General features: G+C 42.3%; 1 protein-coding gene across 1 annotated transcript; it reads right to left on the minus strand.

The window, feature by feature from the left end:
- Positions 1-5,672: 5,672 nt before the first annotated feature.
- Positions 5,673-9,164, minus strand: LOC112880174 (early nodulin-93). Its single transcript, XM_025944680.1, has 4 exons — positions 8,893-9,164; positions 8,220-8,281; positions 7,842-7,917; positions 5,673-6,028 (listed from the first exon to the last, which is right to left on the minus strand). The coding sequence occupies exons 1-4, from the start codon at positions 8,951-8,953 to the stop codon at positions 5,943-5,945; spliced, it is 285 nt and encodes a 94-aa protein (XP_025800465.1). The 5' UTR covers positions 8,954-9,164; the 3' UTR covers positions 5,673-5,942.
- Between the last annotated feature and the right edge of the window lie 2,210 nt (positions 9,165-11,374).

Raw genomic sequence — 11,374 nt, forward strand, 5'->3', positions numbered from 1 at the left:
GCATGTCACTAGTACAGAAATGGTGTTTGATCTTTGATGTTAGTCCCGGCTGCTGTTGAGACCAAGATTAATGAAGGCTTTAGTTCTGGGGCAGCGGGGAACTCTAGTTCTGCTTGGAGCCACCAACCGAGACTAAAAGTCACCTTTTAGTCTCGTTGGTGACTCCAACCCAGACTAAAATGGTCTTTAGGCTCGATTGGTGGTTCCAACCGGGACTAAAGGATTCTTCACGTATTAGTTTAAAAGGATGACATTCCATTTAAAATCGCATGTGCTGTGTAGTTAGGATGGTAAAGAAGTTGTGCACGAGGTAAAGGATCTCGGGTTCGAGTTCTAGATGCGGAGTAAGTTTTTACCCTGCCACGAATAACCGGCACTAAAGAAAATTAGGAACCGGAACTACTAGCCAATTCTGTAAATAGTGTGTGGTCGTCTTCACCGGGGGAGGTAGGAGGAGCCCCCGAGCTAGAGGCGGCAGCCGCGGCCGAGCAAGGTCCCGGACGAACGACCCTCTCCTTTAGGTGGGAACTGGGAAGAGCCACAGCCACACCATCCGTTTCTCGGCTAGCGAAACCCAGCTTGATGTGTGCTGCTGCCTCGGTGGGAACGCCATTGCCGTGGAGCTCTTCTCAGGCGGGCACCTGAAGAAGAGCAGGGCAGGAGGAGAGGACAGCTGCTGCAGTGTTTTTGTAAAGATGTGTTATCTAATACCATCACAGTATGAAACCAAACAAAGTGTGTAACCACTTATTCCACCTCTGATTCCACCGTAATTTGATTACATTTTCATTCGCGTTACCACTCTCTGAACCAAATGCTATCTTAGATATACACGATTATCACAGGTATATGTTTGACACGAGCACGTTTGATTAGATTTGGAGCATGTTTTTGTTGAGGCGCTCTATTTGAAGCGCTCCATTTGAATTGCATCTGGATTCTTATACAGTACTGTTTATGCTTTTTATATGTGTCATTAGCACATAATGTTTATGTTTTTTCTCATCACTAAATGCAATAGCTAGCATGGTGCATGGATCCTGAATTTGGTTTGGATATATACTTTAATAGATAGTCTGATACTAGCTTATAAATTTGAAAAAGACTAGGATGAATTTTTTCAGTTCAGTTCAGTGCCCACCTTTGGTCAAACAGAGGATGAATTTTTCAGTTCAGTTCAGTGCCCACCTTGGGTCAAACCGAGGATGAATTTTTTAGTTCAGTTCAGTGCCCAGCTTTGGCCAAACTGAGCATGAATTTTTTAGGAAATAAGCATTAGGCTAGTGCTTACCACAGAGAGCCTAATTTAAATTCATCTTCCTTCTCCCCGGGCTCACCCGTTAGCGGGCCCCACCTGTTAGCGCCGCCCCCCACCTTCCTCATGCCTGCTCGCCCACCGGTTTGGCAGCAGGGGCGGCAGCGCCACGGCATCGAGCGCCCGTCGGCATGCGGAAGCCGAGGCACCGCCGGCCGCTCGCCCTCCCCCTCGATTTAAAATCCGCTGGCCTCCTTCCCCAAATCCTAGCCATTATTCCCCTTCCTCCAAGAACAAAACGCAACACCATCTTCTTCCCCAACTTCGGCCGCTGCCAAATCCTCCCTCTCCACACTGGCCGCGCCCCTAGTGTGGCCTTGACCCAGCTGGGCTGGGTTGACCCCCCAGGGCCCACCTGTCGGCGCCTGGGGTGGTGGGAGCCGTGTATATCTAGCCTTTTAGTTGAGTTTTTGGTGTGTTTTATTTGGTTGTGATTTTGTAAAATGTGTAGATAAATGTGTAGTGCTCCAAAAATTTTGATTCTTGTTTTGTTGTATTCCTTGCACTAAGGTATACCTTTTAGAATTATTGGATACCTTGATTCTGTTATAGTACTTTAGTTATGATTTATTTATGTGAAAGTGAATTAATTACTTGATAAACTCTCTGATGCTCTAAAAATGCTAAAATTAATTTTGTTAGATCCCCTGTTAAATTCTTTTTCCAATGGTGTAACTTGTTTTCCTGGAAATTTCCTGTTTAATAGGGGTTTATATCGATTTCATGATTGCTATCTGAAAGCTTGTCTATTGTATAACGTTTAATTGAAAAATGCTAAAATAGTAAATCCACTTCTTTTAGCTTCTTCCTCTGTCTAGTTCTTATGGTATTCTTTTTGGAAATTGTTTGAAGTGATGTGCATGTCTTTTAAGATTTTGTTTTGAGTAGCTGAAAATTGTCACGCTTGTAATAAATTCTATAAAAATACTTTTGCTGCAAATCCAACTCTTTGTGATTTTGCTTTTTATGTTATCTGCATGCTCAAATTAATTTATAATTTATGCTTACTGTATAAATTTATTGTTGATATTTCTTGCTCTAGGTTTTATTGCTTAATTGCTTAAGTGCTAGTGATGCTTGGTTGTTTGGTTAGCAGCTCGTGTTTGTGTATCCTTGGATGTCATGCTTTTTCATTTCTCATATCATTATCATATCATGCACAAACATGGCATCATGCTAACATATGCATCCATTCATGCATCTTAGTGACCAAAACGCTGGAGAACAAGCCCGTTGAATCCACCGAGATCGTTGAGCCCGAGCCCGGCGTAGAGTTTGTGGTTGAGCTCGAAGATAACCAAGGCAAGAAGCTAAGAATTTTTTCCTCTAGCCGTCTAAATTGATTTGATTTATTTATCTCACTCGGGTATTTATGGTTATGTATTTATATCTATGTATTGCATTGTTTTACCTAATTTTCATGCATTTCTTTTCCTTAAATTGTTATTCCTTATCCTTGTCATGTGGCGGCTAGTGAACTAAATAATTTGACTAGTTGATTAGCTATTCTTAGAGTATTATTATAACTACACTATACTCACTTTGCAAACTTGGTTATCCTTGATCGTACTCGTTCGGTTATGCTTATATTAGAAATATGATTTCGTGGTTCGGGCAGAATGGTAGGATCCAGACAAAGAAGTCATGGAGGCATAGTCCACTTGGGTCCTCTAAGGACCTTCTGTGGATGACGTCGGTTTTGAGTAATTTATTGTGCTACCACATATCCAAATCATAGTAAGGATGAGCCCATTACCTCCTTTATCTTGGCCATTGAGGCTCGGTCCTGGATGCATGGCCGTACGGCTATGTAGAGAGGCTTAGGAGTGTCCTCGGTGGATCTAGATGACTCTCCGCGTAAGCTAGGCATACCCTCAATAGCCGACGACTTGTTGGGAACGGTTGACACGAGTACCCCTCATCCAACGTGATCGGTTGGGTGAGCTACATGGTCCTTGTGTCGTGTGGGTAAACTAGTACATCCTTGCAAGGTTAATAATCAATTCGAATTTTCACGCTCTCAATCATGAGCAAATCCATTGAATTCTTTGTAGAAAGTTTCGTTATGTTGGAAATGGTTCTTGGTACCTTTATGATCAAGTACTTGTTCCTCTCATAATCAACTAAAATTTGTGTTGTAGTTTGGGCAAGATAATTAATTTGCTAGAGGGCTAGTTGTTGAATTAGAGAGCTCACGCTTATGCAATAACTACTTAACCTTAATGCTTCATCCTTGTTTGAGCCCTCTTTACATAATCCTTGTTTATATATTCGCGTAAGTCTTGCGAGTATCTTTGTACTTATATTGCTATAACCTAAGTTGCAGGTGAGCTGAAAGTTGTGTTTGGTCACTTCTATCCCGTCGATTCCGGTACGGGAGAGGAGTGACTTGTTGAGGTCACAATGGCGTTCCTGAGCAAAGACATCATTGTCTTATCGCACTTTAGTTGTTTCATCTGCTACGTAGTTTATCTTTTGTGAGAGCATATTGTAACACTAAATGTTGTTCGTGAACCCAAGGCTTTTAATGAAGTTGACCTTTTAATTTTAGGTTTGAGCTACCCTTGTTATGAACTTGTAAACCTTAATGTTGAATGTTATGTTATGTAAAATTTTCTCTCTATGGTTTTTATGGTGACGTGCGAATTGTATTACGGTACGTGTGCTTAATCCTGGGCATGTGGCAAAGAATGTACCGGGACTACCAGATTTGCTTTCATTTTAGATGATTGTGTATTGGTCAAGTGTCTCTATATGTGGATTAGCATGTGGCGTGTTAAGAGACGGACACATACCAGCTCTCATCTTGATACTATGTACGCTCAAGTTCTGGCTATAGGGTTGCTAGCACTACCAGAGAAGAAAGGGCCGGGGGAACAATGCATGAGGTGCGGGGATGCCCATCGAAACGCGACGCGTGCTAGTGCATGGTGACCAGGGCCTAGCTAGGTGCACGGAGACGTATGTACGTGCGTTTCCGTGAAAAAGGCCCAGCCATCCCTGATCCCTTTCTACTTCCAGCTACTTGCATGTGCTGCACCCGCACACAGCAGCTTCAAGCATCAACCGTGGAAAATTGGCCTGGGGATCGAGTGGAACCCAATGATGACGCTCTCCTCTCATCATGTGTCACTCTGCTGCTTTAATTTCTCCGGTCTAGCCAACACTTACGTACGTACGTGTGTCTTCACAACGCCTAGAGCTCTCGCCTCATCCGTTGGCGGTGCAGCAGCAGCCAAGCCCGGCTTGTTGGGCTTTTCGCAGAAAAGCATGTGGAAAATGTTGAAAACTTACCTAGTGATTATGAAGGCCTCAAATTTGTATTAGAAGGGTATGCCAGTGGTGCTTTCTAGGGCAGCTATAGTTTAGCACACTCAACCACACCTCCCGGCTCGTTGATTTCTATAATTTTCATATAAAGTTTATCTCCATCCGAATTCATATAAATTAGTTGTAATTTTTTTAAAAAAGTGAGCTGTCCAAGCCAGGGAAATTCTACCGGATGAACCGGCGGTGAGGTTGTTACAGTACACCTACCGCCGGTTCATCCGGCTGTAGCTATTTTATTCAGCAGCAGTGGTATAAATCTTCAAATTTTTCGGTTGGATGTATATTTTTGAAAATTTTCGTAAAATAAAAAAAATTCTCTCTCACTAGTTCTTCTTAGTTGAGCGAGCCCAGCAGCCTCTTACTACGCGAGCCCTTTGTAAATGGGGCCGAACTAACCCAACCCATTCCTCCGCACAGCCCATAATGGCCCGATAAATATGCCGCCAGCCCCTTCAATTGTTCGGCCACTAATTGGCCGGCCCAAACTGAAAGGAAAGCACACGTCCGGTGATGTTCATTCAGTTAATACCACTTCAGTTTCTCAAAAGAAAAAAAAAAGTTAATACCACTTCATGATTCCAGAAACACGCTGAAACTGTGTAAGGTCAAGCTGTACATAACTATATAAGGCATGCTTGATGAAGATATATGTATGTCACTGAAATAGTTGCATTGCATTGCTCATCAGAATAACTGGACCAAACCGCAGTCAGGTGTTTTAATTGTATGTGCAGTGATGTACCAAAGTTGAAGCAGATGGAGAAGAGAAAATCTTCATCACCGTCCCTGCTGGGTGATATGGTATGCTCCAGAGGGAAGCAATATATTCAGCAAGGCGAGTATCAGATTCCCCCTCCAACAAGAAGGCTCACTATAGCCGGTAGTCTGCCAATTTGCTGCAAAAGAAGCAGGCTGCAACGGGCGGCGTGCTTTATGAGTTAGATACACAGCCCAGAAGTTGCTGAAGCAGTCACCGAAATGACATGCACGCCCTCATGATAGTTTGCAGGGGGGATGTCAAAGAACAGAAGAAATGTCCGACTTGGGGGGGCAACAAATACCATATCGCATTTTACTGAACAGTCTTACAACCCTTGACTACAGAAGCAGGTCTCAAATTCCACATTACACAGGCGTATACCCATTAGCCCCGTATTTTATTCCAAAATAAATTGGCGGAAAATTGGATGCACCGGTCGAGTCCGTCAGGTAAGCAAGTCTTTACACAGCACAGTTGGCTTGAGCAGCGAAACACCGAAATCGGTGAACCATTACAGCCACAGATCTGCACCGAAGTCTACTTGTCGAGCTTCCCGATGGTGTTTTGTCTTGCGTTCCGGAGAATGGTTTTGTCGGCAGTGATGAAGAAGCCAGCGATACAGGCTGACAAATAAATCAGTAAAACTTTCAGAATGTTCTGAATGGCCTTCTGTCCAATGAGCATGTTAATTTATAAATCTAGCTTGCATAAGGTAATGCAACAAAAACAAAGCTACTATATGTTGCTTGATCAGTTTTGGTGGTGTTCCCAATAGCATTTATATTATCAAAATATGGTATCAGATAACCAATAGTCAATTATAGTCGCTTCATGTACCATTAGGCTAGTGAACTTGTTAATTTAAACTACAATAGCACTTTATGTTGTTCAAGTCCACTCTGAAAACAAGATAGCAACCTCATTGGGACAGCTGTGATCATCCAGACTCACAAGAACTTGAAAGGAATAAAACAAGAAAAGAAAGAAGAAATAAAGCTCTGGTTGCAGCAATTCAAAGTATGTACCTTAAAAATTAGGCAAGAGTAAACAAAAATTAAAAGGTGTGACAAGCTGGCAATCTGTACTTGTTCAAATACTTCACTTGCGCAGCATATTTTAAGTAGATTAACATAAGCCCTATAATAAACCAATAACCTCCAGACAGACAGAATCAACAATCCAACATATTTCATTTTGTCAATGTTATTGCACGACGTTATGCAGTTGTTCAAATACTTCACTTGCGCAGCATATTTTAAGTACATTAACATAAGACTTGTAATAAACCAATAACCTCAGACAGACAGAATCAACAATCCAACATATTTCATTTTGTTGATGTTATTGCACGACGTTCTGCTTTGCATCTTAATTAAGACTCAAGACTGGTGATGTTACTTCTATGTCTTCTATGCTACTGTCAGATGAGACATTTAAAGCTACTCACTAGACAAAGAAAGTGAAACAAAACCCGACTCCACATGCACTCTTTTCCAAACAGCGGTACTCCATTTATCTTACTCCCTCCATTCCAAATTATAGGTCGTTTTAGCAAATCTATACACATAGCCTTTGCTAGGCACCTAGATAAACGCTATTTCTAGATACATAGCCTTTGCCAAAACGACCTACAATTTGGAACGGAAGGAGCACTAGTCACAGAAACATGCCAGTAATTCATCACCACAAGTCCTGTTTGTACATTCCCTCTTAACAACATCAGAAAAAAAAGAAGGTGGTTCTACTTTTCTGTATTAATATGAGCATTGAAGAATCATCCATTATTGTAAGCTGGGTGCCGGATGCTTTTCTTCTATTCTAGGATGTCAAACTTTACCCATGCATCACACATGTCATTTCTCAACATTTCAAACAACATGTAAAGTTGATGTAAGTCAATAGATTGAATTTCAATTATAAACAGATAACTGGAAAGATACATCGCTAAGAAGTTGAACAGAAAAAAAGGGCTTGTGAATCATAGAGGATTGGATCCTTTTAAGTGACAAAAGTTTTTTGAAACAGGGGCCAAGTAATTATGAGAACATCTGATATATGCACTAACAGGAGAGGATAAGATATTGTTATAATGCAAACCCTAAATAAGGGGAAGCATCTAATGACTGAGTAGCATGAGAACTTGAAAGCCTGAACCAATAGGATAAAGATTTAAAATAAGTGTCTTTCAGCACATCCCAACAAATAGGCACCATCGCACCATGTTGGATTTGGTTACCTATGTATCTTCATGTGGTTACTTTACATTGTAAAACAGTGCGAGTATTATCCATCAAACAGGAGCTGTAACACAGTGATTTGCTAAGATATTTAAGCTACCATATAAACAAATTCAATATCATGTTGCAACTATATGGCAATTCTCTTGAGTCATTACAGCTACATTAGCTCAATAACTAGCTTTCAGTAGAACGGTACCTGCAGATATGATGAGTGCTTGTGCGGTGTAGTTGAGATTAGCCTTAGCCCAAGGAAGGACACGGCAGCCAACCAACTGCAGCAGATAAATTTTCATGTAGATCAGAACTATATGCAACATAACAATCCAAACCATTTCATAGTTAAACATATGGGAATCTATAGAAGGTAGCTAGTTAATCTTTTTAAGTCATCAGAATTTCATTTTTTCCTACTAAATTATAAGAAGAGATATAACAGGCTGATGGAACGATTCCCTAAAAAAAGCAAAGATAACAAATGATGATTTACCCTCTCTTAAGCATGGGCATTAAATTTCTTGGGAGGAAGTGCACATAAACTACAGACTGCAAATTAAATAGCTCAACAATTACGCACCGTGGGAACCGCTACCACAGTACCAGCTATTGCAGCATTCTTCGCTCCCAGTAGTACAGCCTCTGTAACAGGAACACTCTAGAAATTAGCAATGCAGCAAAAAATGCACTCCAACCTGAAACACGTTCATAATTCCGTAAGGCCAATAAAAGCTCCCACTCTGCCACTTTATTCGTTCAGAAAACAACGTGCCACTGCCTACAAACTTCACCCGCAGGGTCTGCTAAGACATCAGAAAAGAATGCCTCCAGGGAAGAGAACACTGAATATATTGATTCACAAGGAACTGCAGATCAAGAGACGTCATGTGACTATGTGAGTGCAAATGTAACAACAATAATAATCATCGCAGCCATCTCTAGATACCCGCTGACTCAAGGCCGTCAAGACAAAGGGGAAGAGAAAGGTATCCCCTCCGGGGAGAATGGGGATCGAAACCGAACCAAAAACCCATCTTTGGCTCCGCAGTGATCCCCAGAGCCCCAGAGCCTGGCACCAACCACCCGCCCACCCTGGGGCACCTAGATTTGCACGGCCCTCAGTGCCAACTCCTCCCTAGAGCAGGCGCAACAAATCCACCTATCTGTTTTAGTAGCTGGACCTAAGAATCGAAGTCGAATTCGGGTGGATCGGGAATCGGATGGCATGGGGTGGGAAACGGGAACGAAGCTACCTTTGACGGCGGCGTCGGACTCCTCCTTGGGAGACCGGTTCAAGAAGCTCCTGCCGGCCATGGCTTCTCCCTGGACTCTAATTCTTCTAGTTCTAGCTCCCTCCGCTGCTGGAGTTCGGGTCGTCTTCTCTGCGCGCTGGGCGCTGGGCGGAGAATGGCAGAAATAGAATGGCCAGCGAGTTAGCGAAGAAGAATTTGTTTCTTCCTGCTCGTGCTTGGCGTTGGTGGGCGGCGGCCCGCCCGTGCGCCAGTGGAAAGGTCGGGAACGGACGAACCAGCACGACGGCAGGTGAGGAATACAGCGCGGCCCACGCAGGCCTTAGCCGCCACCATGGCCCACCGTTGGCAGCTTAGCCAAGGACTTTTTTTAAAAAAAGGGTTAAAAAATTTAAATTCGAAAAGGTACCGGTTTGGAACAATTCGAAAAATGGGTGCCTCCACATCCCGCCCATCCAACGGGCGGGGGGTCGAAATTTTTTTTTCAGGCCCCCAGGAGGGGCCTCTTCGCGAAAGAACGCGGCAACCCGCCCGTCCAACGGGCGGGAGGTTCCCCCGAGGAGCATCCCGCCCTCCCAACGGGCGGGACGTCACCCCCACTATTTAAGCTCCCCACCCACCCCTAATTCTCATAATATTTAGCAAAAATCAATAAAAAAATGGAGGAGAGGAAGAGAGGAGAGGAGAGGAAGCGGAGAAGCCCTGTCCACACGTCGGTTTGGAGGTATATTCTCGTTATATTCGTATAATTATCAATTGTTTTTACGAATATTTGTTAGGATAGTTATACGTAGAATAATTTTCAGTATTTTTAATAGCTTTTAGAAATATTTGTTAGGGTAGTTCTATTATAAATAGTTTTTAGTATTTTCAATAGTTTTTAGATATAATTGTTAGGGTAGTTATATTTTGAATAGTTTTTAGTAATTAAATAATTTTTAGTAATTCAATAGTTTTTGGATATATTTCTAGGGGTAGTTATATTTTGAATAGTTTTTAGTAATTCAATAGTTTTTAGATATATTTCTTAGGGTAGTTATATTTTGAATAGTTTTTAGTATTTTTAATAGTTTTTAGGAATATTTCTTATGGTAGCTATATTTTGAATAGTTTTTAGTAATTCAATAGTTTTTAGTAATTCAATAGTTTTTAGATATATTTTTTAGGGTAGTTATATTTTAAGGAGTTTTTAGTATTTTCAATAGATGTTAGAAATATTTCTTAGCGTATTTATATTTAGAATAGTTTTTAGTATTTTCAATTGTTTGTACGAATATATGTTACAATACTTATATTTTTCATGCAGATATGACGCAGACACCGGAGCTCCTTGACGCGAACACCGACGAACGGCACAGGTTGTACCTGGCAGTGGTGGAGGGGCAGGAGCTTCACGAGTTGCGCCCTCGTGTAGCAAAGGAGTTGTTGCACCTGGACAACCGCTGGCTTGACAGGTGATACTTTATATTTTTGTACGGAATTAATGTATAGCTTGTACGATAATTGTAACCACAATGCAAAATATACAGGTTACGTGAGGCTGGTTTGCTGCCACTCGCACGTATGCTTCAGGCCGGCGACGGCCAAGACGGTGGCGCCAAGAAGCGGATGCAGCTGGACCGCTCTCTACTTGCGGCGTTGGCGGACAGGTGGCGTCCGGAGATGTACACCTTCCACTTGCCGTGCGGGGAGATGGCCCCCACGTTGCAGGACGTGTCGTACCTGCTCGGGCTTCCCATTGCGGGTGAAGCTGTTGGTCCGGTTGCCGTGCCAGCTTTCTGAAGGGCGGAGCTTCAGGAGCGTTTTGGTCCAGTGAACCCGCCACTTTCTGTGAACGTACCGGACGCGTCCGGCCCCGCCAAGAGTTGGGTAATACAATTTAGGGTAAGTACAAATAATTCTTAATTAATTTAATTGAATCATATGTGACTACCTCTAAGCATTGAACAAATATATTTCAGGCTCAGGATCTCCACCCTCTGGCTGAGCAGTACGAGGTGTCGCGCTGCTTGGAGGCATATCTGTTGTGGTCCAGATGCATTTACGTACTCGGAGGACCACATACTCCGATGGGCTAGGACTAGGGGGGGAGGACAAAGAGGGCGCGAGGTCCGGGACAGGCGGGGTAGATACTCCTGATTTGGTGGACTTTTTATATTTAAACTGTTTTTGTATGATACTATTTTTTTTAATTGGTTGATGTATCGTACTATCGTAATATTTGGATTCTACGTTGCAAAATATTATCGTTTAACCATCTTCATACGAGTTTTAGATACAATAATATTCTTCATAAAATTGAATTAAAATTTCATATGTATACAAAAGAGTATGGCGAATAAATATTGTATTTGAAAATAGTCTAAATTTTAAATAGTTTGTAAAACATAAATTCCAACAAAAAATAACAAAAAAAAAAGCAGGGGCACCTTCCGCCCACTGGCCGGGCGGGATGCCTGCGTCAGGAACCTCTTCGCGAAAAGAA

Source organism: Panicum hallii, chromosome 1 (assembly GCF_002211085.1).
Source record: "Panicum hallii strain FIL2 chromosome 1, PHallii_v3.1, whole genome shotgun sequence".
NCBI lineage: Eukaryota > Viridiplantae > Streptophyta > Magnoliopsida > Poales > Poaceae > Panicum > Panicum hallii.

Excerpts from the sequence above, each read along its gene's own strand:
- LOC112880174 (XM_025944680.1), bottom strand. The coding sequence starts at position 8,953 with ATGGCCGGCAGGAGCTTCTTGAACCGGTCTCCCAAGGAGGAGTCCGAC. Across the intron at positions 7,918-8,219 it reads CTGTGGTAGCGGTTCCCACG|TTGGTTGGCTGCCGTGTCCT; the intron begins GTGCGTAATTGT and ends TATCTGCTGCAG. Across the intron at positions 6,029-7,841 it reads AGCACTCATCATATCTGCAG|CCTGTATCGCTGGCTTCTTC; the intron begins GTACCGTTCTAC and ends TTTATTTGTCAG.